The sequence below is a fragment of the Takifugu rubripes genome, chromosome 3, assembly GCF_901000725.2.
Source record: "Takifugu rubripes chromosome 3, fTakRub1.2, whole genome shotgun sequence".
NCBI lineage: Eukaryota > Metazoa > Chordata > Actinopteri > Tetraodontiformes > Tetraodontidae > Takifugu > Takifugu rubripes.
This window is the reverse complement of record NC_042287.1, coordinates 4,361,080-4,388,829: the sequence shown is the minus strand read 5'-3', so window position 1 is coordinate 4,388,829 and position 27,750 is coordinate 4,361,080. Positions and strand designations below refer to the sequence as shown.

The 27,750-nt window shown below is 44.6% G+C and overlaps 1 protein-coding gene across 9 annotated transcripts in view; it reads right to left on the bottom strand.

Moving 5' to 3' along the window:
• agrn (agrin) overlaps positions 1-27,750 on the bottom strand; it is a 198,479-nt gene that overhangs the window by 140,387 nt on the left and 30,342 nt on the right. For 7 of the 9 annotated variants that reach the window (XM_029834076.1, XM_029834085.1, XM_029834079.1 and 4 more), the window contains exon 3: positions 9,619-9,639. The exons of the other annotated variants lie outside the window; for them this stretch is intronic. In XM_029834076.1, the coding sequence (XP_029689936.1) occupies positions 9,619-9,639 (21 nt within the window). The remainder of the gene's footprint in view (positions 1-9,618; positions 9,640-27,750) is intronic. 9 annotated transcript variants of the gene reach the window in all.

The window sequence follows — 27,750 nt, the reverse complement described above, 5'->3', positions numbered from 1 at the left end:
GCAAAAAGGTTGTGCATCATTGTATTTGCACAAACGCACGTGGCCCGTGAAGCCATGGAGTGTGACCTTGGCTCAAAAAAACAGCTGATAACGCAAAGCAGAACTTAGAGTAAGCTTGATGATCCCTTCAGCAGTTTATCTCTGCCCAGTCCCATATCCCCAAGTCAATAATGTTGACTCATCGACCACCTCTACCTCTGCTGCCAATAAAGCACAAAGTGGCCTTTTAGTTGTGGCTTTGGCCTTGCAGAGAAGAATTACACCACATGACCCTCCAGGACATGTCAAGTAGCGGGGGGGGGGGAGGACAGAGGCTGATGTAGAAGGACCCATTACCGAGGATAAACATTTATATTCTTGTCTTGTGTGCGACCAATCTCTCCTGGAAACTCAGACAAACCGCACTGGCATTTACTCAGACGGATACGGAAAACAAGGCGGTGATTTGAAGAGGCCCGATCCCTGACTACTCCCAGCGTAAAGAAAGTGAAATGATTTTAAAGTTCTTGCCCTTTAAAATCGCTCTTTTTTTTCCCCCCCTCCAGTGGCTCGATTTATGCTCTTTTGTCACATTGCTCTTCATCTTATCGATCGGGCGAATCGGTCGCCTTAATGAACAGGTAATGCTCAACGCTGCGCGAGAGGGCTGGAGGTGAACGACTCCCCGAAGCGGCCGGGAATATTAAAATGAGCAATTAAAGAGGTCCTTATTGGCGAAGAACAGTGTGTCAAATACTGACCTCCGAGAGGAGGGGAGGGCAGAGGTTCGCTTCCGTGAGAGGCACACAAAACATTTCGCCCAGAGTTCAATTTCCATCATGCCCATTACGGACCACAGATGGCCCGAGGAAGAGGCGAGCAGAGACAGACCAAGAGAGACTCTCGTTTGCATTTGTTTTCCTTCCCTCCTCCTCTGCCCGGACCATTTCCAGAGTGCCCCGACCGCGCACAGACATCTGCAGTCCATCATGATAAACAGGCTGCGTTGCGCCCATTTGTTTCCCCCCGAAAAAAAACGCACTGATGCATGAGTAAAAGCTACAGCCGCTGCGTCTCCATGAAAAAGCTGCTGCGTTATCGCCGCATAGGAACCGGAATTTGAAACTATGTGGGGGTGGTTTTTTTTTCAAAGGGCAGTAAAGTTTAAATTGAAAATGCGTGCCTTTAATTAGAGGAGATTTACTGAGAAACCGATCTTGCAGCAAGGCGCAAAGCCTTGGGCAGAGGAGCAGGCCTTCTGTTTTACAATAAAACTCTGATCAGGCAGCCAAGGAGAGTCGAGAATCGAGCCGAGAATCCAGCCGTTTGCAGAGGAGGGAGTCGATGACAGAAGATGGCACTGGTTCTTTTTTTCTTCTTAAATTCCAAATGAACGCAGGTGATAAAAGGCGCTCTTGCCTTGTTGCGCAGTTGTGAAGTGGCTGAACGATGCCGGTGAGGGGGTACAAAGAGCACCGGGTTGGCCACTTGTCTCTAGCAAAACACCTCTCATTTTAACGAGAGGGTGAACCCGGCTTCCCTCATCCGGTCCCATCCGCCAATTCCTCTGATTTTCCCCCCGTTGAGTCCTCATTACCAACTCGACAAAACACAGACTATCTAGTGTCATTGCTGCCGACTTGCTGGGTGTGAGTGCACGAGGCAGACAGAGGAGAGGTGACAGAGGGGGTGTGGGAGTTTGGAGAAAAAGGGCTTGTCAGACTTTCTGGGTCAGCGTTAATTTTTAATGTTTTATGCCGATGAGCTTGCGCTCTGACTCCAAGAACGATGCACTCAGTGCTCCTTCGCTTCCTGCTTTCGGTTCGCACGCGCACGCCCCGACCAATCCTCCACCACTTATATTCACCCTCCCACCTCTTGGCACGCCAATTAAGCAGGTATGTGACAAGAAGGCAGGAAGTGCCAATTACACAAATCTCACTCCCCTGAACGTCACTGTGCACCCGCCTCCCCATCATTTTTACAGCAGTGGGTCCGTCACCTTCGTCTCCCCACCAGTGTTTAATGGACTTCGCCGCCACCGTGTCTCCCCCGGCGCTCCCATTTCCCCCAGTAACATCACGGAAGTGAGTACAAATAACATTGAATTAAATCGAACCACTTTAACGTTCAATCCAAAAAAAATGGGGTTGATGTATCTTCTTTGAGCTCACATAATTATTTAGCCTCGGGAACACACCATAATTGAAAATGTCTGATAGCGATGTTACATGCAACATCATGAGAAAAAAAGCGGGGGATGGATTAGCGTTACCAAACATCATGGGGAAAATGCTTAATTCAGTCTGTAAGGTTTATAAAATAAGTCCCCATTAGAGGCTGTTTATCTTATCAATTACGAGCCATGTTGTTTTTTTCCCTTTTTTTTCTGTAAATGACAAATGTGGCTTGCCACCGGGCACAATCACCTCATAAATATGGTAGGTATTAAATCCCACAACCAATTTACTCTATTCACCCTAGCTTAAAGTCAGTGATAATTTTTACTAGACACATTATGAAACATGAATTTTCAAGTCCTTTCAAAATGATCCCAGTAGGACTGGACAAGCAAGTGATGAAACCGTACAAACAAGGCACAGCCCTCTTCGCGGGGCTTAAAAGCACGGGGCACAGTTTCCCCTTTTCTTGGGTCATTTTTCAGAATCACTTCTAATGCTGGAGCTGTTCCGATAAACATTATTTTTAACATGTAGTCATTAGGTTTGCAGAGGAAGACTGGCTGTTAATGGTTTTTAGATGCTGCCTCCCACACCCTACTTGATGGAGCATGCTTTCCGCTAACGCAAAAAAAGGATTTTTGCATCCTCGTGGCTTGATCATAACGCTCCATATGTCGTGTTGCTCTTTCACAAACAAGCCTCCTCGCCGTTACAGCATGGGCCGATGACGCTGCACTAAAGCCGCGTTAAAATCCAAATGGATCACTCACCGTGATGCTAATTGGTAGTGAAAGAGGGACGCAAAGGGCATTCTGCGCAACTGGGGTGATTAAAGCTGGCTCCAATGCACAGTCGCACCCGTGTCAGGGTTGTTTTTTGCCTCTTGGTTTTAAAAGCAGATAGATTTAATTGTTTGGGTGTCAAAGAAGATCCATTACCTAAACTCACACAGTGTAAAGATGTCTGCCCATATTTCAGCGCTGAATTGTGTTTGTGGAGCTTTAGCGGAGCCTCCAGCGCTAATGCTGCAAACAAGACAAAAGTGGGTTCTCAGGGTGTGGCCTGGATTCAAACAAAGCCCCCACTGGGTCAGTGCCTGAGGAGCATGTCTGGAGATGGAAGGATGGATGGATGGATGGATGGATGGATGGATGGATGGATGGATGGATGGATGCATGGCAGGGAAGCTAAAGCTGGGACAGAGATGAAGCAGATTCATAGATGGGGGAAGGGAGGACATGTGCATGTTGCTGTTATTGCAACATAAGAGAAATATTTCGACAGGTAAATGAGGCCAGCCTGAAGCCAGAGACATTTAATCCGTATATACTGTGTGATGTTATATTCATTTAATTGGATTCTATGTGCGACATGGTGCTTGCTCAAAGATGAGACTGACTGTGTGAATGAATATTAGCTTGGGGACTATGATTGAACTCGTGGCTCCTTTAAGTCTAACTATCCTGATCCAGAGCTGACACTGCTGCTTTTGACTTCCATTCTTCATCAGTTTTGGTCCATGAATGCAACACAACTGGCCAGACCCACTAATTGAGACCTCACCCCGCGTGCCTCCCATGAGGCCGTCTGTCCGGAGGAGAAAATGGGGGTTACACGGGGAAAGAAGTGTGTGTATGTCTGTGTGTGCACGTGCATGTGTACGTGTTTTGACGGGGGGGTGGAATTCTGGGTCAGGCACTCAACACAGCTCCCTTAATCTGGAGAGGAACAGGGTGGGGTGTGGGGGAGGCTGCACACACACACACACACACACAACAGATGGGATGACCCCCATGTGCATTTACCTACTTAGCAGCACTGGGTACACACATGCACAGAAGCACTTTACATGTGCAGGAGGTGAGACCATGGTTGAAAGAGATTATACGACCATAACCTAGATATGAACCCCTCCCTTTGACCTACTGGGTTATGATGAAGACGATGTCCTTGGCAACACAATAACCCCAGTAGAGCTCGACAGTGTCCAAGGAGACTCTTCACCGGCTACTCAGACCCTACACTGACTGACGCAACAGTAGCTCAAATGACAAATTAAATATGAATGTGCATGGAGAGCAACCCCCCCCCCCACACACACACACACACACTTTCATAGCTCCCCTCCCCCGTCTTCATTTTAACGACTGGGCTGTATATGAGCTTGTAATATTTCTGCGTCAAATCAATCTCTCCTCTTCTCATTCCCTATTCCTGTCACCCCCTTGGTCTATTTTTCCTCTTTCTAAAGAGCAGATGCACCATAAAAAACATAATTAAACTAAAAGACCTCTGCGACAGCACACTTCGCCCGAGTTGCAGTTGTTTTTCCAAGTCAAACGATTGTACGCGGGGCAGAGTGTCCGCAGACTGCTTTTATTCTATTGTATGTGGAGTGTGGCCCCAGAGAGGATGGGAGGAGGAGGAGGAGGAAGTGTGCAGCTTTACTCTTCATATCAAGGATGGAGGAGAAGGAGGTGAGCAGCTCCTAGAGCCACCTCCCTATACTTGGCGTTGGTGCATCTGCGCCACCTAGTGTATTCGCGCGTCATAACAGCCCAACTGCTTCAAATCGTGAGAGACAAAAATAGCAGAGATTAATCACTCTTTTTGGAAATAAATAAATAAATGGAGGCAATCTAAGGTTGAGAATACAAAAAACAGTGTCATGCAAAAGGAATGTAAAGTTATAAGGACAATTTTCACCTATTTGTCATCAGCTTTTTGGGAAATTATGGAGCCTTTCCCAGGATTTATTCAATCAATCTTTATTTATATAGCTTCTGTTACAGTCAAAATTGTCTCTGGGTGCTTTACACAATCCCAGGGCCTGACCTCATTCCCCAACAGTGTCAAGGAAAAACTCCCCTTTAACAGGAAGAAACCTTGAGCTGGACCAGGCTCATATGGGGGGACCCTCCTGCTGATGGGGGGGCTGGGTAGAGAGGGAGGAGAAGGGAGGAGAGAAAGAAGTGTGAATTGGCATAGATCATGGAAATTGGTAACACAACCTTGATAGATTACCAGGACACACACGGAGATCATTTTAGAGTCTCTAATATACCTAAAGTTCAGGTTTTTGGCCTTTGTGGGGAAGCCAGAGAACCTTGCAACAAGAATCCACAGAGACAACAGAAGAACCTGACAGAGCAACCCAGAACCTTGTTGCTCCAAGACCGTGCTAACCACTGCTGCCTACACTCAGGCGAGTGCAGAGTTCATATAAACAGGAGGTTTAAAACAACTCCCATTATTACAGAAGATGGGGTGTTGTTTTCTGATTCTCGAATTCTAATGCATTTTTAATACTGCACAAAAAATTCATTGAACATATTACATCTTAGAAATAAGACCCCACATTAATCCTGTTTACTACTTCTATATACCTTTATGATACATAAACATAAACGGAGCTGCACGTCACTGCAGCTGATAGCACTGTCGCCTCCCAGAACACACTGGGGAACTTTTCTGTGTGCAGTTTGCATATTCTCCCTGTTTCTACCTTTCAAGGTGAATCAGCGCCTCTTAAGTTGCCCTTAGGTGTGAATTTCAGTGGGAATGGTTGTTTGCCCCTGTCTGTTTACCTTGGGAGGAGCTGGCCAGTGGGGTACCCCGCACCTGAAGGCGGCTGGAAGAGTCCAACAGCGACCCCGTTGGGCGGAAAGCGGTAGAGGATGAAGGGATGTTGGAACAATTCTGTTGCAGACTTTTATTCTGCAGTGTGCGGCAGGCCGCCATGAGATGGCAGCAGATTCAAACTTGACGCTCACTGTTTAAATTTTTTTTTTTTTTTTTTTTTTTTAAAAAACCTTGTTAAATCCTCCACAGGTGGAAAAAGACACCATTTTTCACTGGATAAATCTTCATCTCCGCCACTGTAATCAACATCACCAGGGCTGATGAAGTTATTCAAACGTACTGCGATCATTAGCGAGCGTCACTGTGATTAATGTGTGAAGTTGCTTCCTCCAAAATCCACATTTTATTTACTGTAAATAAACCGTAAAGCAGAAGGGAATAAAACAAAGATGTTAAAGTTAAGGAAGGGTACATCAGTATCCAGGGCATTGCACATTTGGTCAGATAATGTATGCAGGCCCACGGACGTTAATCGAAAACTACAACTTTGAAATATCTAGAGAACATAGCGCGGTTCTGAAAAGGTGCTTAGAATTTACAATAGGGTGAAAATAGAAACGGTGACACCCAGATTAAGGCTGTCCCAGAATACCAAACTTGGTCATAAATTATGACACAAAGTTCAACAACATCCTTGGAGATAAGATACGGCGTTGGCATTTGGCTTGTAGCAGAGGAAAGGACAGTAAACACAGAGAAGGTGCCGTCTGAATCTTGTTTTTTCGCAGTGAGGTTGAGGTGGGGAGAACAGGGTAATGTTCAGGCCTGCAGGGAAGAAAAAGTAGCTGTGATCTTTACAAGGGGCCTTGGTCAAGTTCCAACAAAGTCAATTAAGTAACAGCAGTGTGTGCGTGTGTGTGTGTGTTGGGACGGGGGGGTTAGATTTTCCAAATAAGGAAGATGAGAACATAACCCTGACAGGACTTAACAGCCAAACACACAGACTCCAGGCAGCTTCTGGAGCTGCCAAGACGAGTATGTGCAACTCAATAAACTTGCCTCAAGGAAACAATAATCTTACACAAGTCACGGCAAATCAGAGCTGTTAATCTGGAAATGTACACTTGAAACGCTGTCTGAAATTCCAAGCCCCACCTTCATTCAAAACTCCTCAAAATCAGAGGATATTTAAAAAAAAACAAAAAAAACAAGCACCACTGGAATGATTATGAACTTAGATTGACGGTTGGGTCCAAATAATGCTTTAAAATGATATTGGAACCTAAAAAAACTTAAAACTCACCCATCTTGATGCTACTTAAGACCAGTTCCCACTGCTGCATCATTCTGGCCTTCAAAACTTGTATTACTTTAAATGCAGCATCATTTGTGGGCACGCCATGATAACTTTGGCAGTTTGGATTCATACTGTTTCAAGAACAGCCAAACCACCCATCAGTAAACACTGCTAGCTTTCGTGTACACGTAGAAATAAACTGTAGTAAGTACACGCACCTGTGGAAATAAACAGTCTTACAGGAACTGACATGAATTGTCCAAAAACGTGTGCACGATTAACGATTTGGGACTGAAGGATGAGCTCCAAAGAAAAACAGACAAAACTGTTCCAGCATTTGGGGGGACTATTACTTCAACAATTAGGGGCCGATTTCCAAGACAGTTACACCAAAGCACTTTGGTTGCTATGTAAAACACAGCAACTACAAATGCATCTGGCTTCCTTGCAGCGCTGCTCAGCACTGTAAAGCTGAGTTGCAAGTTTGATCACTTGAAACAAGTGATGAGTTAGAATAAAGGGAGTGGGGTTTGGGCTTTTTGTGCATAAACTCTAGAAAGAGAATCAAGTCTCCAGGGGCCTAAAGGAAGACAATGCTGGCATCTGAAGTAAGTTACGTAATGTCTGAAATGACTGCAAAAGGGGGAAAGCTGCTTACTGAGGCCAGTTTCTGGAAGTCTGTTTACCAGAAGTTGCAAAAGGTGTTTGCCCAGAGAAAAAGGTCACTCTCTCTACAACTATGCAGCCAAGACAAAGGCAGAGGGGATCACAGACTTGGTGGTAAAAGTCAAGTAGCCGGAACTTTTTTTGAATTTGCTTCTTAAGTAACTTAATCTGATATATAAAATGGTGAAAAGAAAGCAGCGACTTTGAGCTACTGCAAATTGCGACTATGAATTGCAGGTCTGCAAGTCGACAAAAAGGGAAACTATCAGTTAAGTTTAACTATCAGTTAAATCAAAAAGCTCCAAAATGAAATGTTATGAACGGATGAGTTTCCATTTGAACGAAGCTTCGTTATAGCACCGTCCGACCGAATCTTTCTAGATTTGATCATCTAGACATGCAGACGAGCTTTGAGATCTAACCCAGGGAGCAAAAGAAAATCAACAATATTGAGGCAGGCTCGTTGTCAAGACAGCCTACGGATCCAAGAAGCGTCAAGTAAAAATCGCTAGGATGGTCCTTGAAACTCCGGCCTACTTTACGAGCATGTCAGCTCATTAACCTCTTATCTGAGGGAGGGCTGAAACTGAGGGTCAGGGTGGCCCTGACAGTTCTCTCGCTGCCCTGATAGACCAGGTTGTCTCACATCCAAGGCTAGGCCTCAAGAAAAGACGTAGAGAGGGAGGAAAGCAGGAGTGAAATGCCACAGATAACAAAGGGCGCGGCCCCTCGCCCGCACAGAAAATACTCAAATTTGCCCAGAGGAAAAAAGTGAAACGGCAGCAGGAAACAAAACACAATTAACTTCACCATCAGTAAAACAGAAAGACACATGCGTAAAAAGGCCATATCTGTCAAGATTCACCTCTGCACCAAGTTCATTAGGAGGAAAAAAAATAGATCTTAAGTACAGCTTTTGAGGGATTTTCGCCTTGTGGCCGCTCATCCACCAGCGGGCTGGATAATAATTGAGCATGCAGCTTCTCATTTAGCTTGAATGTCACTCGTTCACTTGGGAACAGCAGCCTTAAGAGAGGGAGGCTCGGAGCCACAGCCCTCCAGTCCTGATTACTGCTCAGGCAGATAATTGCATTCACCCACATCTGAAAGTCGCGTTAAAGGACTGATAATGCAGTTCTGACTTTGAAAACAGCGCCCCTGGGGGGCAAGGGTCTGTCTTTGACGAGCAGTGGGGGCTAATGTTGCTCGATGATTTTCTCTTTTAGAGGTATGCTATCTTAAATGCCGGATTAATGGGTCAATTCTTATGATCGCAAGTGCTACCAAGGGAGGAGCTCCTCCTGTTTGACAAAGGTTCTGCAAATGAAAAAGCAAAAGATATTTTTTTGCTCTACTTACAACGACTTGTATAAGTATTCAGTGTTGCCACCGCACCGACGTGTCAGCAGTGCTTCCATTCCGGCTTAGCGGGCGGAATTTTTGGACCGTGCTCCATCACTCTCCTGCACACTGCAGGTGCTCGCTGGAGTGGAGCCTTTGCAGCACTTAATTAGATCCCGAAGGAAAGTGGCGGTGGACGGGTCACAGACTGCTTCAAGCACCGGGGCCTTCAAAAAATCTCTGCATGCCTAACCTTTGACCTCATCCGCACTTCCCCTGAATGCCCAACACCTCACTGCAGCGCTTACAATACACACAATTTGGTTCAGTTTGACAACAGACACAAACAAAGCAGGCACTTGTTAAGGCACAATGTTAATTTAGTCATGTTTTAAACAAGAAATGTCTTGTTGAGGGGTGATAAATGACTCCTGGAGGTGGTAATTGCACTACAACAGGCTGCCATCATGTGTATAGCGCTGGAAGACGTACCGTAATAGACTACAAAAGAAGCAAAGCCGGAGCACGTGTGTACCAGAGGTGTGAAAGATAACCTTTTGTTTCACTTACCTGCAATTATGTATTTGTGAGCTTCGGAAAGCAAAGAGGGACAGAAAAAGGACAGAAAGTTAGGGGAAGACAAAAAGAACATGGCATATACACCACAGGGGGTTTGGACAAGTGTAAAGAGATGGACTTCACAATGAGAGGGAGGATGTGTGGTGTACGGACGATCAGCTGATGTTCAACATGGCTTCATTCACAATCATGACTCCATGTCTGCAGCAGCTGGAGTCATAAATAGTTTGTAGACTGATTTGATTTTGTCACCAATGTGCAACGCGCTGTTAACACTCACTGTCCCAGCTCATCTCCTATATGCCATCATTTAGCTTGAAACCCATGCAGTCCTATCAGTGTGTCATTTGGAAAAGGTACAGTAAAGCTGGAAGGTCTGTTTACATGCTGGCAGTCACACAGAAATAGATGAACTTCAGCTGAAAATACCGTGTTTTTACTGCATATGGAAGTTGCAATATCGTGACTACGCTAATCTACTGTGAAATAACCTCTTCACGCTGGAAAACCATTCAGGCATCTCTGTTTTTTAAAAGCACACACACACACACACACACGCATGCACACACTCAACTACAAAATCTGGGGTAGTCATTCTCTGTAATAACCTCATTCCGTGACAAAACAGGTGTTTTGATGGTTTTTTGTCCTGGGGCGGGTATTAGCCTAGTGTCAGCTCTCCTCCTCTGTTCCACCCTCTTGCATTTCTCTCATTCGGCTTTCTCTGTACTCATCTAGATCCTCATTATTCCACACTGGGGTCTTTCTGGGAGCAAATGGTCTATTATCCAAAGATGGAGCTTAAGACAACTTAAAGCTCAAGAGGAGTGGCTATTTATGTTGACTGAAAGACGGGAACAGAAGGAGGCAGTGTGAGTCCGGCCTGGCGTTCCCATATCACTTAGGGTAATGTGATTAGGGGCGAGTGGGAGGGGGCCTTGATTTAACTCAAAGTAAGTTGGTTCTAAGGGATTCATGTCCCGGGGGCTGGAAGGGATGCGACAAGTCACAGGATAAATGCACAGATATGCATGGAATTAAATAATAATGCGGTGCATCAATCACTTTATTGATTTGATTTTTCTTCTAAATAAAACTGAAGGAGACGCACAAATCAACATGCAGAAGTGATGGTTTGTACCATCCACATGTCCACCTTCTGCCACTTTGATTAGCTCTAGCCAACATACATATTGCCTCCAGACTCGTGGAGTTTTGAAATAAATTAAAGTTAAAAAATAATTTCAAAGTGTTTCCAAATGAGCAAACCAGATCCTGCTGTATAGGTGTAGAGGTTAGCACCTGTGTGCATGCATGCTAGCACAGCAAGGAAGACCTGTTGGCGTCTGAATGGCGCTGTGCATCTCACCGCCCACACGTGCATTACATGAATGGACACGGTCAGCGACTGGGCTCCTTCTCCCCATCCAAGGTTTCCCGGCAGCCACTCTTTCAAAAGAGGGTGTCAAGTGGAAAAGTCTCAACATCCTGCACTTCCAGCATCAAAACTAAGCGAACTTACACAAGCGGTTTTGCTTCTCTTGGCAAAAATGGTGACGCCAACCCAGACACCAAACATGTGGGTGTTTGTACAAGTGGACGGAGGGGGGGGGGGGGGCTCTTTGTTTTCAGCCTGATGTAAGGTGACTGTAAAACGAGACCCCCTACTTGAAGGGACCCCCACCACCACCCACGTCTGGGAAAATGGGAAGATTCTGGAGGCAGGAGGAAAATGTTTTGAGCCCCCCTCCCTTCTGCTGCTGCTCCTGTGCTCTCTGCTGTGATATAAAACATGCTTTTATTGTAGAGGCGCTGTCATAACTGTGGAGGTGACCTGGGAATGTTTGAAAAAACTTTGTGGTCTATGTTTGCCTCTTTAGGGAACTTTTCCTCTGAACGTCATTCGTTATAAACTAAGAGCAGACCTCACCGGCATGTTTAGAACCCCCCCCAAAGGATCTTCAGACGTTAAACAGGATGGGAGTCTGGCCTGCAGAGCCTTCAGGTCACCAACAAATTGGACAAAAAACAAAGAAAGGGGGGGGTAGTTTCTAAAGGTTTAGGATCGGCAGTGGCATTTTCTCACAGGCTGGACACTGGCTTATAATACGTCCTATCAGCCTCCAGCTGTGAGGTGTATACAACCCTTTCACTGTCCCCTCCTTTTCTCCAACATGTGAATAAATAAAGTCTGAAAATAGGCCGGAGGGTAAGACAGGAAAAAGCAGGAACAGATCCCTTTGGAACTTGTTTAGCTCATGCAGCTCATCCTTCATGTCGCCCTAATTTACGTGGACGCCGCAGACTCGGCCAAACGGCCGCTCACATGAGTACAAGTAAAGCCGACACTCGCCCATCTTTATCAGGCTGGATAAACCTCAACTGCAGGGAAATTAAGCTGCCGAGTCCTTAAAGTGGTTTTGAGTTCCGGGTTTTGCATATGGATTTGGGAATCGGCAAGTCCAATGTGTCACGCAGCTCAACGCGATCCGTTCTTTTTTTAAAAGGTCGGGTCATAAATATTGTTTATTAGTTCTTGTTGGCAGCCCTGCGTGACTACAGTCACATACGGGGGGGAAGGGGGTGGGGGGTGGGGGGGGGGGGGGGGGGGGGTGGGGGTTGCAAAGTTCCGTTTTGTTTCACTGGAGCAGAGTCTTTTCACAATGGTGTAATTTCACACCACACAAATCTGCAACTCGTCGGAGAGTCTGGCTCGAACTTGATTAATTTCGCGTGGGACAAAGAGGATCCCCTCACAGGCAGACACAGGCGGATCTACAGCAGCTTTAATGGAAATAAATGACCCCTGTTACAATCGGGTGGGTTCTTCCTGTTCACTTATATGATGCATATAGATAAAGTTTAACTCTCCAGAAGCTTTGAAGGCTCAACTTTTGTGGTGCGTTATCCATATTTTGACAGGACCCGTCCCTCCTCCTCAGCCAGACACTGTTTGGCTCCGTCCAGGCCCCCCCACAACACCGCTGACAAGCCGAGAGTGGGAGTTGCTGTGAATTGAAAGGGTTCCATGTTTGCACTTCTCTCCTGGCTTATCTTGGACCCTGTAGCTGATGACATTGTGTTGAGGCGTGAGGCCGACAGCTCCAATGTTCCGGACAATCCGAGTGAAACAACAGTGTTTTTCCTTAAACCTCCAGACTGTACAGCCTGGTGTGGTGGGTCACAACATCCAGGTTTCTGTATTATGGATTAAGGACAGTACAGAACTGCTAGAACTTCTTTCTTTTCTTTTTTCTTCACTGCTATATCTCTTTTAGGGTCAAGGAGAAGGTGCTGGAGTCTGTCCCAGCTGCATATGGATTAATGCAGGGTCCACCCTCGGATGATTCGCCAGCTCCTCAGGCCCAAAGGTGAGCGTTTGGGGATTTGGTACCTTGCTCCATGTTACCTCGGTGGTGCTCTGAAGGTGTCCTAGCACCTATCCCCTGATACCAGAGCACCTTCCATGTTTTGCAATGGGTTTAACTTCCAACAGAAATCATTCAGCAACTTCTTTTGGCTTTTTAAAGGACACTATCAATCCACAAAAGTGCCAGCTCATGCTCAGCCTGCCAAGGATTCATTGTCAGAGCTATAGGCCTTTTTCACCCGCAGCCATTCGTCAGAGAACAGGATCATGAGTCTGCAGCTAAATGCAGGCTTGGCAGGTTTGCCGCGTAATTCAGGCAGCCAATTAATGCCCACCCGGTCAAAGTCAGAAAGGCACGAGGTAATGAAATGATCAGAGCTGCAATAAAGCGAGCACAGTCCTGATTTCGGCTTCTGGAAATGACATCACAGAATCTTCTCCCGTTAGAAAACGGTGGACCGTCCTTCACCTCCTCTTTCCTTTAGATATTCGCCAGGAACAGTCATTTCACCTTTTAGCGGAATTGGTTCACCCGTGTCTCCTAACGCCCTCACAATTACAGGGAATGGCTTTTCGTTTTCGCCAATTAACGAGCACATAAATTCATCGGTGGAGCAAGAGATTCACGGAAATAGAATGAGTAAAGTGAAGGAGAGTGTGAAGTGAAGAGGGCATCGTCAGTTAACCCATGGCCCAGTTAACAGCCTCTGGGATGTGCTTATTAAAAACAAACAAACACTCAAAAAGCACCAAGCATAACACGAATTAGAATAAGAGAATAAGAATCAAGTACCAAAGGGAGTTCACTCTGTAGTGGAAAGAAATGATGGGAAAGCATAACTGTGATGAGGTGCAGAGTCTGGGTTAGCACTAACACTATTACTGATGTATCAGTTGTTGTCAATATGAGATAAATAATGCAAAGTAAACCTGTACGGTTTGGCACATTCCATGTTGCCTCTTGGATGTCTTAGCAGCACGTTGCTCTGCTAATTTGAATGCACAGAGATGACACGTGACACGATGGCATGTTATGGTTTGATACAGTGCAGATGGTGTCAATTGCTTTATTATTTAGTATTTACAGTAATAATTGGTTAATAATTAAACAGAAAAGAAGCACCTGACACCAAAGACAGTGCACTTCACCCCATACCATGCAGTAAATTAATCTCAGCTGCCCGGTTGCTCACCGGCTCCAGTGAAAACATCACTCCTATCCTCCGCCGCACTCCCTGGCTCCCCATACAGCAGAACATCAACTTCAAGATCCTTCTCATCACCTACGATGCTCTGGATAACCTCGCCCCCTGGGGCCTGAGTGAGCTCCCCTGTTGCCTCTTCCCAGTCGCAAACCTTCACCGGCACCAAGTCCCACACTGTCGGAGACAGAGCCTTTGCCTTCACCTTCACCACCCCTACCTCCTGGAACTCCATGTCCCCCACATCCTTAACTCTAGCCCACCTACTGCGTCTAATGACATCTCCTGATGTGTATCTGTCCTGTACATTCCCTTTCTATTTCTTGTGTGCCCACATGTAAACCATCTTATTGGTATTATTAGTATTAGTACAACTGGTATTAAAAACTTAATCGATGGGTTGATTGGGTTTTGCTTCATAGTTGTGCAAAGTCTACTTTCCTGGCATGTGTTTCTTTTGCGTTATAAACAGAAAAACGTTAGCCACGGATAAGGAGATATTTAAGGGAAACAGTTGCATGATGTCATCTGTTTAAAGTACAGATTCCTTGCTAAGTGTGACAGAAATGAGTGGATTGCTTGTTCAGGTGGTGCGGGCTGACCAAGAGCATAGCTACGCTACGCTCAACCCCAGTTTGAGGAAGAACACCTGTTTTGTAAATTATTGCAACTTAAGCCAATCGGGTAGAGATGTAGAACTATCGAAGGAGCAAATCTTCCCTTTAAGGATCAGTCATGATTCTTAATGCATTCATGCAGATACTTGACTTTCTAGATGACTAACCGGGGGATATTTCATGTTTCATACACTGACGAAGCACATTCATCATGAACTTAACCTGAAGTTCTGTAAAAGTAATTATCTTTAAGAAACATTTGATCCACTCATTAATCAATATTTACATTAAAGCCGTCTTTTTAAACAAGCATACATTTTTTGACAGTGTGTGGAGATCAACTCCAGACTCCATTTTGGAGCACTAGGAAAATGAACTTTAAATCTTTTAAAGAGTCAAATGGAACTCGTTTGGCACATAACTGAGAAACTGTGCTCTTTGTTTCTAAACCAAAAAACTTCTCGAAAACACAAATTTAAAGATTTTGCGCGATTCCAAAAGACAATTACATGGAAATATATGATGTGATTTTACTAAAGTTGAATAGCAGGTATTGTTTTACACCCAGCAAATAAACCGCAGCGGTATTTGTTGCCCCTCTGATGCGTCATTAATATCCATAAACGTCAGCCTCTTTAGTCATTAGACGCTGCCTCTGAATTCTCTAAGAGAAAAACAGAGCGGGACTTGGAGGAGGCTGCTGCTTTTGTCTTGTGTGGGCTAAGATAAAGCCCCGAGTGAAAAGGTTGCCATCCATCTTCATCCTCCTGGCATGTGCTTTAGTTACTTCCGCCCTCGGAGCAGCCCGTGTCTCTTTCTGCTCTCGCTGTGGGTCTGCGTTTGTGTGACAGTGCTGCAAGAGGCATCAAGGTTAATGAAGTGCATCCACCTCCATTCCATTCCGAAATGAAAGAGGCTTCATTAAGTGGTCGCTGGCTTTGTGTGGTGCCAGCGCGTGCGTGTCGGCGTGCACGCAGACACCTGAGGACTGACAAACGTCTCTTCTTTTCATTTTTGTGGAGCCAGGTGTGGGGTTTACTTCTCAATCTGGTTTGTGCACCTCATGAGGGATTGCTAAACAAGCTGGATTTGAAATACATCAATGGAAGGATCCTCTGGATCAGACGGGGGCGTTCCAGGAGGTGTTTGGTCCTTTTCCGGTGATGTGCAATAAAAGGAAAATCAGAGAAGAGTCAACAGTGTCGCAGTGTCTGAGAGCCTGTCGGATGACTTCCCATACCTCCTCTTGTTCATCACTGCCCTTTTCACTCTCTACCCTTTCCCGCTCTCTCTTTCCTGCTCCCCATCCTTTCATCTCTGCGTCCCACGCATTTCAGGTCACTGGGGGAAGCAATCACCTTAAGTGTTCTGGCTGACAATGAGAACTGATGAGAAACCTCCCTCTGAGTGTTGGCTGACTAAGGTGAGCTCCTCAACGCCCGTGCGCTGCGTTCATATAGAGCACGCTCACCCTGAAACCCCCGTCCGACCCCCCCCCCCTTCCCCCCACCCCACCCCACCCACCATTCCTAATTCCAAAAATTGACATCCAGTTTTAAACAGCACCCAGGTCCTCACCCTAAAACTGTTAATCAATAACTAAAATCCCAAAGAAAATGACAATTTGTCTGTTCAAGCAGTAGATTTTCTCATAGAATCTGTCTTGCAGTGAAATCTAAAAAAAAAAATCAACGTCAACATCGGCCCTCGCTCTAATCTCTCTGGAGCACCTTTAAAGACCTTGTGATAGAATCACCCACAAATGCGACATTCTGCTGAACGTGCACACCTTTCCCATAATCCCTTGAGCTAAAGACAAGGGTTAAGCAGGTCAGGGTAAGTGGGAGAAAGAATGGAATGGCAGTTTTGGAAACATGGAAAGTGAAGGACACTTCTCTGGCAGCTGCTCGGCACCTTCGCCGGCTTGATTTGTTTGATTGTACATCAACAGCCTTCAGTCATCTGTCCAAACCAGCTGTCAAACTTCTAAACTACAAGAAGCAGGAATCCAGACCTACGGACAAGTCCTTGCACAGCCCAGATCCTCAAGGAACCTGGAAGCCCTGCGCATGGAAAACAACTCCATTGAGTTGAAGTAAGTGTAAAATATTGCTGAAACGCGTGACACATTGTTGCCATTCTTTTAATGATGTTTCCTGATGATGACATCAGCAAAAAATGGGTTTCCTCCCACTTGTCGCATCTCATTAAACGATCTGGGGGATACCATTTTCTAACCCGAGATGCTGTAACTCACACAAAGAAATGTGAAAAACAACAGATATCGGTCTGATTTATGAGAAGAGAGAAATAAAAACAAGAAATAAAAACAAGAAAGATGCCACCGTCAAGTATTTGAGAGGCCTCCATTTATATTCTGATATATATGGGACAGATCTAGTCTTGTAAGACAAACTTTCCTTCCATTTGTCCTTCCAATATGTTGAAACTAGAGAACCAATGTTCTCCATTAGTAGTGACATATGGTGGAAAAGTGACATTAAAGGAGCCATTCAAGTGTGACACTTATAAGAACTTATAAGACTGTAAAACAGTGCCTGTATCAGTCATTAAATGATAAGCAATATTTAATCATATACGCTCAGATGTCGAAACAAAAGAGAAATCACTGTTGTTCTGCATAGAATGTTGTGCAGCCATGACAACAGACTATGTATTTTATTTGTCAAGGTTGATGTATGGGGAAAAAAATTGAAATGTAGCCGTTAGCTTCATCCCCATCACGGCTCGGGAGTAAAAATATTTGTGGATGCAGTCATGGAAAATCATTTTTCCCCCCAGCATCAATATAACTGAGCAGATCTGCGCTAACAAGCCACTCAAAGCATTAAAAATCCATGATCAATATTCTAACATCAAAACATAATTATCAGCAAATCAGTGGGAGAAATTATCCTTTCGTGAAGCGCACTTGCTTGTCTATTGACGTAAAGCTGCAGATTGACGTCTCACCCGCTGCCTGCCGAGAACACGCAGGGGTCAGTTTGTTTTAATTAATAGTTTAATGTCGATGGCAAAGCACCACCCTGCAACGGTCCGAAGCGTGTCTTAATGACAAACCTCACTTTAGGCCTTTTAAACAAAATGGCACTAAAATAATAATTGCTTTTGCTTTCAAGGAATCAAGAACTAGGAATAGAGCTATCTCCCCTCCCTGCTGCAGGATTCAACAACTAAACCTCTCTAATAGCAAACATGGGCAGCATCTTGTATAATGGACCAGCAGAGGAGCGTATAATCATGCTAATTGGCTCAGGCTGGTTTTAATAACATCACGGAGTAATCATGTCACAAACTACTAATTAAATGCTGTAATCAACATGCTGCCTCATATACCGATCCTCTGATGCGGCTCTCAGCAGCTATGCACCGGCGCGCACGTGTGTGTGTGTGTGTGTGTGTGCTGGTGGTGGTGATGTGAGTGTTCGTTTGGGCGCCGTTTTTTCCCGTGACACTATCATCAAGGGCCATAGCAGGTGCTCAGTCAGAAACTAGCTTATCAGGCTCGACGATAGAGGATGTGCTCTGGCAGGCAGCCCTGTGCAGGATTAAAGTATTTCTGGTCATCTCGTAAAACAGATCCGTTGTTCTTTCCTGGCCAGAAAAGAATAGTTTTCACAAAGGTTAATGAAAAAGGATTGGTAAAAAAAAATGTCAAAACTCCCCAAAGGGAGTACTTAAGGGGATGAGTTGATCAGAAAATGAATATATAGGGGCAAAAAAGTTCCCGCTACTTACTAAAATCAAGAGAACTCAGGACAGTGAATGTTGTTTCTGAAATTCACATTGCGCGATGAATATAGGATGTGGGAATATATACAGTATATTCTTCCAGAAGGGCACCTACCTTCCTACGGCACACAACACAGGAGCTATCACGCATAAATGTTGTTTACTTGACCTTGTTCTGTGGTTTTCATTCCATCCTGCTTTTTCCCCAAATTTGCTGAAGTGTCGAAAGGAAAGATACAAAGGCAAACAGACCCTGGTCTTCTTTAACATTCAGAAGCTTCTTGACTTTTACATTGGTCAACAGAAGATGGTATAGGCAATGCAGGGTATACCGGTACCTATATCTCTGTTAGCTTCACTTCCTGATGATTAAAAAGCAAAAGGATGGACAAAGAGTGACAGAAGCCTGGTTTCCATCAGAAAGATGAATTTCCATTCAGTGATTGCAGGAGGTCAGTTCTAAAATGGCAAATCGCAAAATTAGAGTTAGGGTAGAATGACAGCCTCTCAAAAGAGAAAAGGGGGGGAATTCAGCTGGTACACAGGTGTGCTTCAGTATTTGTACGGAAACTGTGGTTTTGACTCCATTACCCACAATTCTTAGCTTCAGTGGCCTACTACAGCATGGGAATCAGGACTGAACAGCAAAATCCGCTTCACACGGATAATTTAACTATTAGCAACAGGACATGGAGGACCAATCTGGGAGGATGGTGTGCCTTTGTGTGTGCACATGTCGGCTGACACGCACACACACACACACACACACACACACACACACACACACACCACTGAGCCCTGCTGCCCCAGTATTTTTGGGCTTTCTTCCAGGTTCACTGCCAACAACTTGCCCCCATCTGCGGGGCACTCTGAGCTCCCAACAATGGCACCTATGTTCCCAGAGGGAGCGCAAGAGATGCAGGCATGCACACACACATACACACACGCACACACACTTACACACACACAGCCTGGCTGCCACATCAAGGTCCACATGGAAGGCCATGTCTGCATCAGCTTCCATGACCAGTGTGACGTAACGTGGGAGAATATAGTAAAATGCAGGAACAAAAACAAACATATGGGTGACCAAGTCCCCTTCGCCCTTGCTTTGACAAGGTGAGATATCTTTTATAGTGTGTGGAAAGATGGGAACACTACTGGAACCACGGCTGGTGTCTCCAGTATGCTTGTAATTCTGACCAAGGGGTAAATATACCAAATCAAATGGGGGTCCTAAAAAACATGATGCTGTATAGCTTTAGCTGCACCATCTGGTTAGGCCATTTCATGAGGTGAGGATTTAGGTTACATCCTAAGCGTACATGGGGAGAACAGCCGACAGCCCCCCATCCATGTATCTAGTAGATGTATCAAGTAGATGAGATGTAAGTGGGATGAACTCACAGTGAAACATCATGCAATCTGCATTCTCGGAAGAGAATCGTGCTGCATATCATCTGACTATGTCACGTTCAAGGACACTTCACTGGAGTTCATACTTGAAATGATTGGCCGAGATGGGGAACCACCGAATAACAGCTCTTAGCACACTTTCAAGGACCTGACAGGAGAACTAGCTACAATGCGAGCTCATGCGGAAAGTTTATCAATGTTTTTGAAAGTGAAAGAAGAAAATCTGTCGGATGGATACACGAATACTTCAGCCGCAGATATCCGAGCCAACCGGTGATGGATTTACAGAAAACCGACAGCGTTCACTGCATCTCTATCTACATCCAACAAAGTGAAGTAGCCCATAAACAAGCAGTCAGTAAAAGTCTCGAAGCTGTTTTGAGACACCATTCCATCTTAATCTAACCAGGCAGCTTGCCAGACATTTTAAATAGCACTAAATAACATGATGTAATAACTGTAATGCATATAACTGGGTTTGAAAGGTTTTGTTGTTTTTATTAAACACTGGACAAACAAAACAGTCACGCTGTTGCTGACAAATCAATCGGCAAAATCTCAACACCGTTTTTTTTAAGCCTGTGAATATAAGCAGTGATCTAAAATGCAGCTAAAATCATCCACTGTTTCAAGTCTCAGGAGATACAACCTCGGTGAAATTGGGGCTTAACATCCTCACGGCTTCACTACAAGTGTGCCCTAATGTTGTCTAATGCTATGCAGTGTCTATGGGCTGAGCTAGCATTTAATGCAATGAGGAATGCAATATTAAAAGCTGTCAAAAAATGTGACGCATCTGCGGGCTAATAGGGGGAAAAAAGGAACGACAGGGAGCCCATTCAAACCTAAAATCCATATCCAAGAGATTAACTGTGAAGCTATGCCCATTAAACGAGTGATGATTATTGGCTGCTCATTATTTAGCTATTACAGCATCATTAAATTGACATTTGGTGCCCAATTGGTGCAGAGTGCAGTTAGACACAAAAACACATCAGTGCTGAACTGAGGGAAATTCGACTGCCGGTTGGCTTCATCCTGAATTAGCATTTACGCTCACGCAGAGCGAGCCAGGAATGTCTGTGCAAGCCGACACAGGACCCGGGGCGGACATGTACCGACCTGTCTCATTTCAGCGTCTCTCAAAGCTGGACCATTCTTACCTGACATCTCTCCTTGTTAGCAGAGGAGTGTACCTTTCATGCCCCCCATTCATCCCAAACACACCACGAGGGCTTTGAAGTCTCAGCAATACAGCTTTTATTTTATTTAGCAGGGAACTAAAAGACGAGGCTCTGAAAAAATGACACAGATGTCCCAGGCAACCAATTCTAGCCGACTGTCACAGGTAGGCTCAAGTTTAGGAGTGTGTGGGCAGGATGGGACGGGCACTCTGCTGGTACGGAGGCATGCAGAATTTTGCTCTCGCACGTGCACCCAAACTTCAGCGACCCCTGAAAACCATGATCAGCGGCGTCGTGTGTTAGAAAATACCAGTTAGAAAGGAAAGGGGATACACTAGGTAGCAATTTCGCAGGCCATAATAAGTGTACAGTCATTTTGTCTGTGAAGAATACTTCCTAAACTAGTTTAAGCATTCCACAGTGCAGGCAGCCACATAATCACATGTAACATGGAATCGGCTTCAGGGAAAAAGGAGAAAATCAACCAATTAAACCGAAAAGCCAACTTTTTTCCCGCCAAAAATGGATGCAAACATAACCTGAATCCCAGATTGGAAATTGGCAGATATGGTATATATTAAATATTTGTATAAATTTAGTTACTTTATTAATATATTTGTGTATGCACACCATTGTGTTTCTAACTTTACAGATGAATGACCTAAATCAAAGTGTCATTAAGTCAGAAAAAGTGCCTTCGGCTGTGTGACGCTGGAGGAGGAATGGCTGGAATTCCATTCTCAGGTGGCACCTCTTTAATCTCATTATCTGGGGGGATATGAATTCTGCATTCCGGCGTCCTCACACTCACGTCAAAACGTTCAGCGCACCATCATGTCAGAGGGACCCTGCTGAGTGGGACATGGCTGACAAGACCATCCGTCACGAAAGCAGTCTTGTGGTCTGACATAAATACACCAACACACGCAAACACACATTCAAATATGCACACACATTCAAGCCGCTACCTCAAGGAACAACAAGGGTGCTGATGCTGGAATACTTGCATGGACCATTGAAGAGGCGCATTAAAGAGATTTCTCTTCCAAAAAAAAAAAAACATGGTATAAAAGAAAGGATAAGGGTACGGCACTGAGTGACAAGTGGACCTCCCACTTTAACAGGCGCCGTGATGAGGCGTGACCACCCCTGACAGGTGTTTTGTCTCACTCGGCGCAGCACGATGTGGCCATTGTAGTGGCCACTTCCATTGAAAGGCCTGCAGAAATCCCGCACCAAACACCGACAAGGGCCCGGTGTGCTTGGGCAAACATGCACCTTTGCTGCCTTCCACAACCGGAGCTTACATAAAACTGGACATCAAACAGGAAGCCAGTGTGACGGTGAAGGACTACAAGCAGCACTTACAGGCACTACACATCAAAGCAACACTTCTGCGGCACGTTTTTTTCTTTTAGGGTTTCAGACGTGTTTATTCTTAAAAGCTTACTCAGTTCACAAGACTGGAACCTCATCAGCAGAAATCTCTTCTGAGCTACAAAGAGTCGGCATTAAAATCCTATTATCATCCACAAAGCCTGCACTGTTGCGCAGTAATGCTACTGTGATTAGAAGCTGTTCTATTCTAACACAATGTTGTGTTTTTTTATCAGGGTTTATATATATATACACACAGTATATATATCATTAGTTATGCTATATGACAACAGCTTAGCAGTTTGCTACTAAACTAATAGAAAAACAGCAATGCTACTCAGCTGTATGTATTTGCCGCTACCATTTCATCCCGGATCATATCATACATGATCTTCAAATGGATGGGGAAGCTCCTGGATGTTACACCCATCTGTACGAGAGCCAAAAATTGTGATTTTGAGTCTCCTGGCATTTGTGTTTTCACAGCTGTTTCAAAAGTGTCTCAGCCGATCTATCCAGGCAGCTTTGTTTTGTAAGCTCCTTGGGTGGAACTGATGAATGTAGAGAGGAACAGAGTGGACTTGGCTAGGACAGCTTTAAAAGGAAGGGAAGGGCCCTGAGTGGGGAACACATGAAAGGACAAGTCTGTCATCTGGGAGCTTTAATGACAGACTGTGTAAGTTTGTTTTGACTGGAGATCTCTTTTAATATGCATGACAAAAGACGTCCCTCCGGGACCATCCCCACCAACAGTGCAGATTCCCCCCTACGAACTCCTGCTGTTTCTGTTCTTCACCGTTTCATCATCAGTGGCTCTTTCCTCATGACGCTAACAGGGATACCCGATTGAACACTCACGTGTGCTGGAAAGTGTGCGCAACAGGTTGCACTAAGCTTTATGTACTCACTGTAATAAGAGCTACCAAAACTGCACACTTTCCACTCCTGTCCTCTGTCCTTGCCTGATGTCTCAAAGACAGACAGACGTAAAGAGTGCTAAGTACAGAGGAAAATGTGTCAGAAGAGAAGGCATCTTCAACGGGCAACCACTCATGAAAAGCTAAAGCGTGTTTTCAAATACACTGTCAGGTCAAATATCTTGCAGCACCATAAATGATTCAACAAATTCAGAGTTTCAAGTGAAAACAGGATGACTTCACCCCCCCATGTCAAATCAATGGGAGACGTGGAAAAAGAAGCTGAGCTTTTGAGGGCACAGACATGCTTTGGGATTGACCTGATGAAAGATGGACGGGGATGACACATGATGCCAAAAAGGTATGGAACAGAACTAAAGGGTAGAAAGGTTATGGCAAAGATCAAAGCGGATTTTCAACAAATGCAAACCCATAAATCAGAAGCCGTTTTCTTTCTTGACGGACTTTAATGGCTCTCTGGAGGTACAATGCACAGGATGTAGGGGGTCGTCAAGGATATGTGGTTTGGAAAAGTAGGCTGTAGCTATTATTCTAGAAGGATAAAAGTAAAGGGAGTGGCCTTACCTGGTAGGGCGTGAGCAGGACAGAAAAGCAGCACATGAAAGACAAAAAAAGAAAGATCAGACAGTGTTTAACAGGCTTTAAGTTGAGCACATTAAGAGAGAAGGTACGCAATCACTGCAAAACCACACAGACGAAAGCCGTTTAATGATCCTCATAATCAATTACCTTCAAATTTCAAGGTAAACATCTATACCGCCAGCACATTTGGAGTGGTATTCTAAGATTTACTACAGTAAGATCGGCATCACGTCCTGATGCACGTTCAGCAAGATGAAAGATGATCACATGGAAAAATCTTTTTGTAAATAAACCTATTTCGACATTATTACCTTGTAGTAGCAGCTTTGAATAGGACTGGCTGGATTTGTTGGGAAACACCATGCCTGAGAGGGGTGTCTGATTACTACATTTTATGATGATAATACAGTAGATACTACTGTATTATTATTATTATTATTATTATAGATACTAGATACTACTGTATTATTGAGAAAAGCATAAACCCAGGGCTCCCCAGAGATCAGAGCACTACTTGTTGCACAGTCTAACCAGAGAAATTCTAGACCAACCAGTAAAAACCCATTCAGGATTTTAAAAAAAGTAACAATGCTGAATCATCAAATAGTTTCACACCCTAATATAAGATCCGATGACTGATAAACTTGGAATGCACTTGGATTACATATTTAATGTCTACAACAGCAAAGTTAATAGTTCATTTGACAGCCAGTGAGCGTCCCAGCGATAAAAACATGTGCTCCTCTGGCAGATGGCAAAACGATTAAGCGTAACAGAGGTAAACTCTCTCGCCTTCTCTCTCTCTTCGCAGGCCGTCCTTCAGCTCTGGGACGGGAGCTGAAATATTTACTAGCAACAGGTTTCTGCTTGGCATTATGCAGAGCACAGTGGTCACCTTCCTTTATCATCCATATTTCAAAAAGGCACTGGGGAAGGCAAAGCTTGCTGACCCAGAATAAGAATGAGCAGAGGAAATCAAACACTGGATCATATCGGGCAAGACTTCAGAGGAGAGGAGGTGGGAACTGAATGCAGCTTTTGGAAGGCCATGTTTGGAGAGATCATCATCCAAATCCACCTACTACTTTGGCAATGACCCTATTTGGTGAAATGCAGCATGCTTTTAAGCTTAGCCTGTGAACTTAAAGTGACAATGCATGATGTATATAACACTGAAGCAAAAACACACCTTTGGATAAAAAGCTGGAATCCACCCTGTATGGCACATACAGCCTTCATTTGTGCAAAGCCTGTTTTTTAAATGGAATGAGGGGATGGAGACAAGAATGGAGATCCAAAGGGAAGCTCTTACTTTATCAGCCATTTTTGGTGCTGTGATGGAGAGATAACCTGTAGTGGGATAACAGTTCTAGACAAAACATCAGTGCTTTCCACTCTGTCTTATCCATTCCTATCCATCTAGTATGGGTCACGAGAGCAGCGGGTAGGCCCCAGAACCCTCTTCTCGCCCTAAAGAGACGGGGACAAAGTGGGCTGAAGTGAAAGAAGTGGAGTTTGGCTCTAACCGCCGGTGGGAGAATAAAGGACAGGGGACATAATCTCACTATTAGGCTGGGTCAATCCTCTCTTGGGGCTTTTAGTTGTAAGCCAGCAGCATTTCTCAAAGCATAGACTTTACTTAGGAGAGCTGCCCAGATATATTAACAACTGCCAAAGTACATTTGCCAATAGATTTCCCGGCTTTTTTTTTTTAAATCTGTCCAAAAGAATGACTCATCAATGATTAACTGGAGGGTGGTTTTTCTTCCTTTTACCCGTCTAGTGTTTGTTCTTCCTTCTTGACAAAGATCTCCTACAATCCCGCTGCACAGACTTCCAGAGACAAAGGTTTTATCTGGTGTTACAGAGGTGCGATCACAAGGTTGTCTGCAACGTGCTGCTAAAGACGTGAGAGAAACACAATTTCAAAACCCGAAAGATTTGCATGCGTCACAGTGGCTCCTAGGAAAATGATGGTCAAATGCACCTCGCACCCTGTCTTGCCCGAACTGGACCAAAATGATAAATCATAGCAATATTATATTAAAGTTATGTAATGGCTCGCACACCTCGTGGAAACCCTCCGAGAATAGCCCCACAACTTCAATGGACCTCGGAGTAATCCAGTTCCCAAGCAATCTTCATTACAAAGAGAGCTCTCAGCTTTATTGGGAGTCAAGGAGAGAGAGGTTGCAAGTGTACGAAAAAGGATTTATTGATTGCACTTAATGCAATAAGCATTCAGGATCGCAACAATTTCATTAGACTTTTCTCTGCTGTGGGGGCCCGTCAGGGCAGGGGGAAAAAAAGAGGAGCAGGCAAGTAGCAGCACAGTCTTTATGTAAGAATGAGAGGTGGTGCAATACACACCCATAAAACCAGTCTTAATGGGTTCCCCCACTGGTTTTACACATGAAATGAATTTACTGCTCCACATGTGAAAATGCTCATGTACATGGCTTCAAAATGGGCTTTTAAACATCAGAGGCTATAACCCTAAGCAGGCAATTAGAGGTTTTTTAATAATGGAGAGACTGTGGCATATAAAACATACAGTTAATGTGACTAATCTGAGGAACAACAGAAACCTGGACAGAAGCAAAAGACCTGCACTTCCTGTTGATTTGCTTTCAAATGATCTCTTAGCATTCAGATCCACTGTGGAGGAGACATAGAGACGGAACAGGCCCAGATCTGTATGAATATAACACACACGCACACACACACACACACACACACACACACACACACACACACACACACACACACACACACACACACACACACACACACACACACACACACGCAGGAGCAGGAGCAGGAGCAGCTCGTCAGACACTTGTGTCAACTCTCCCTCCTCCCACCTTCTTTCAAATGCCCCTATCAATCCACACTGCTAGAAGCCCCCCCACTTCCAAATGACCCTTACTCACTGGGTCAGGGCAATAAATTCCACGTGTTTGTCTCCAGAGGTGTGTTGACTTAAATTCACCTCCTGACACCTGTGCAAAGATGAGCGTAATGCTGCTGTTGAAAGAGCAAATGAAGTAAATCAGGATGAGACCTCTCAGAAATGCTTGAGGAGGGAGGGGGGGGGGGGGGGTTCTTGAGGCAACCGTGTGAGCAATTTCATTTCTGACATTCCCAACTTGGGTTAAATCAAGTGGACTTTGGAGAATTAAAGGTATTTTGAAAACACCTGTGGAAAAGGGGTCATCATCACCGTGTGAGCACCTTCATCTCCAAGAATAAATAAATAAATTAAAAACATGGAGAAAAGGCAAAAACACGACAAAGATGTGCAACTTGCAGGGTGTTTTGCGAGGGTAAAATGGACTCAGGAGAACTTCACAGACAGTTCCAGTCATGATCCAGAATAAAGAAAAATCATTAGTTAAGAAACACAATAGCTAGTTTTAACCCAACAATGCAATTGTGTCCATTCTCTGCACTTTTCCAATGACCGTTCCAGCTATAAAAATCTACAGTAATGCTGCATTTCCATTCAAAACAGCCGTAGCTCTGAAGAGCAAATAAAGTGTGACATTAACAACCTGCATTCACTGATTTCAAAAACTTTTAAGACCACAAACCTTTGGAAAGACAGAATAAGATGCTGGGATTTGCAGTTTTAAAATAATGACTCATCACAAATGTCTAACAATTTGGGGAAATCATATAACG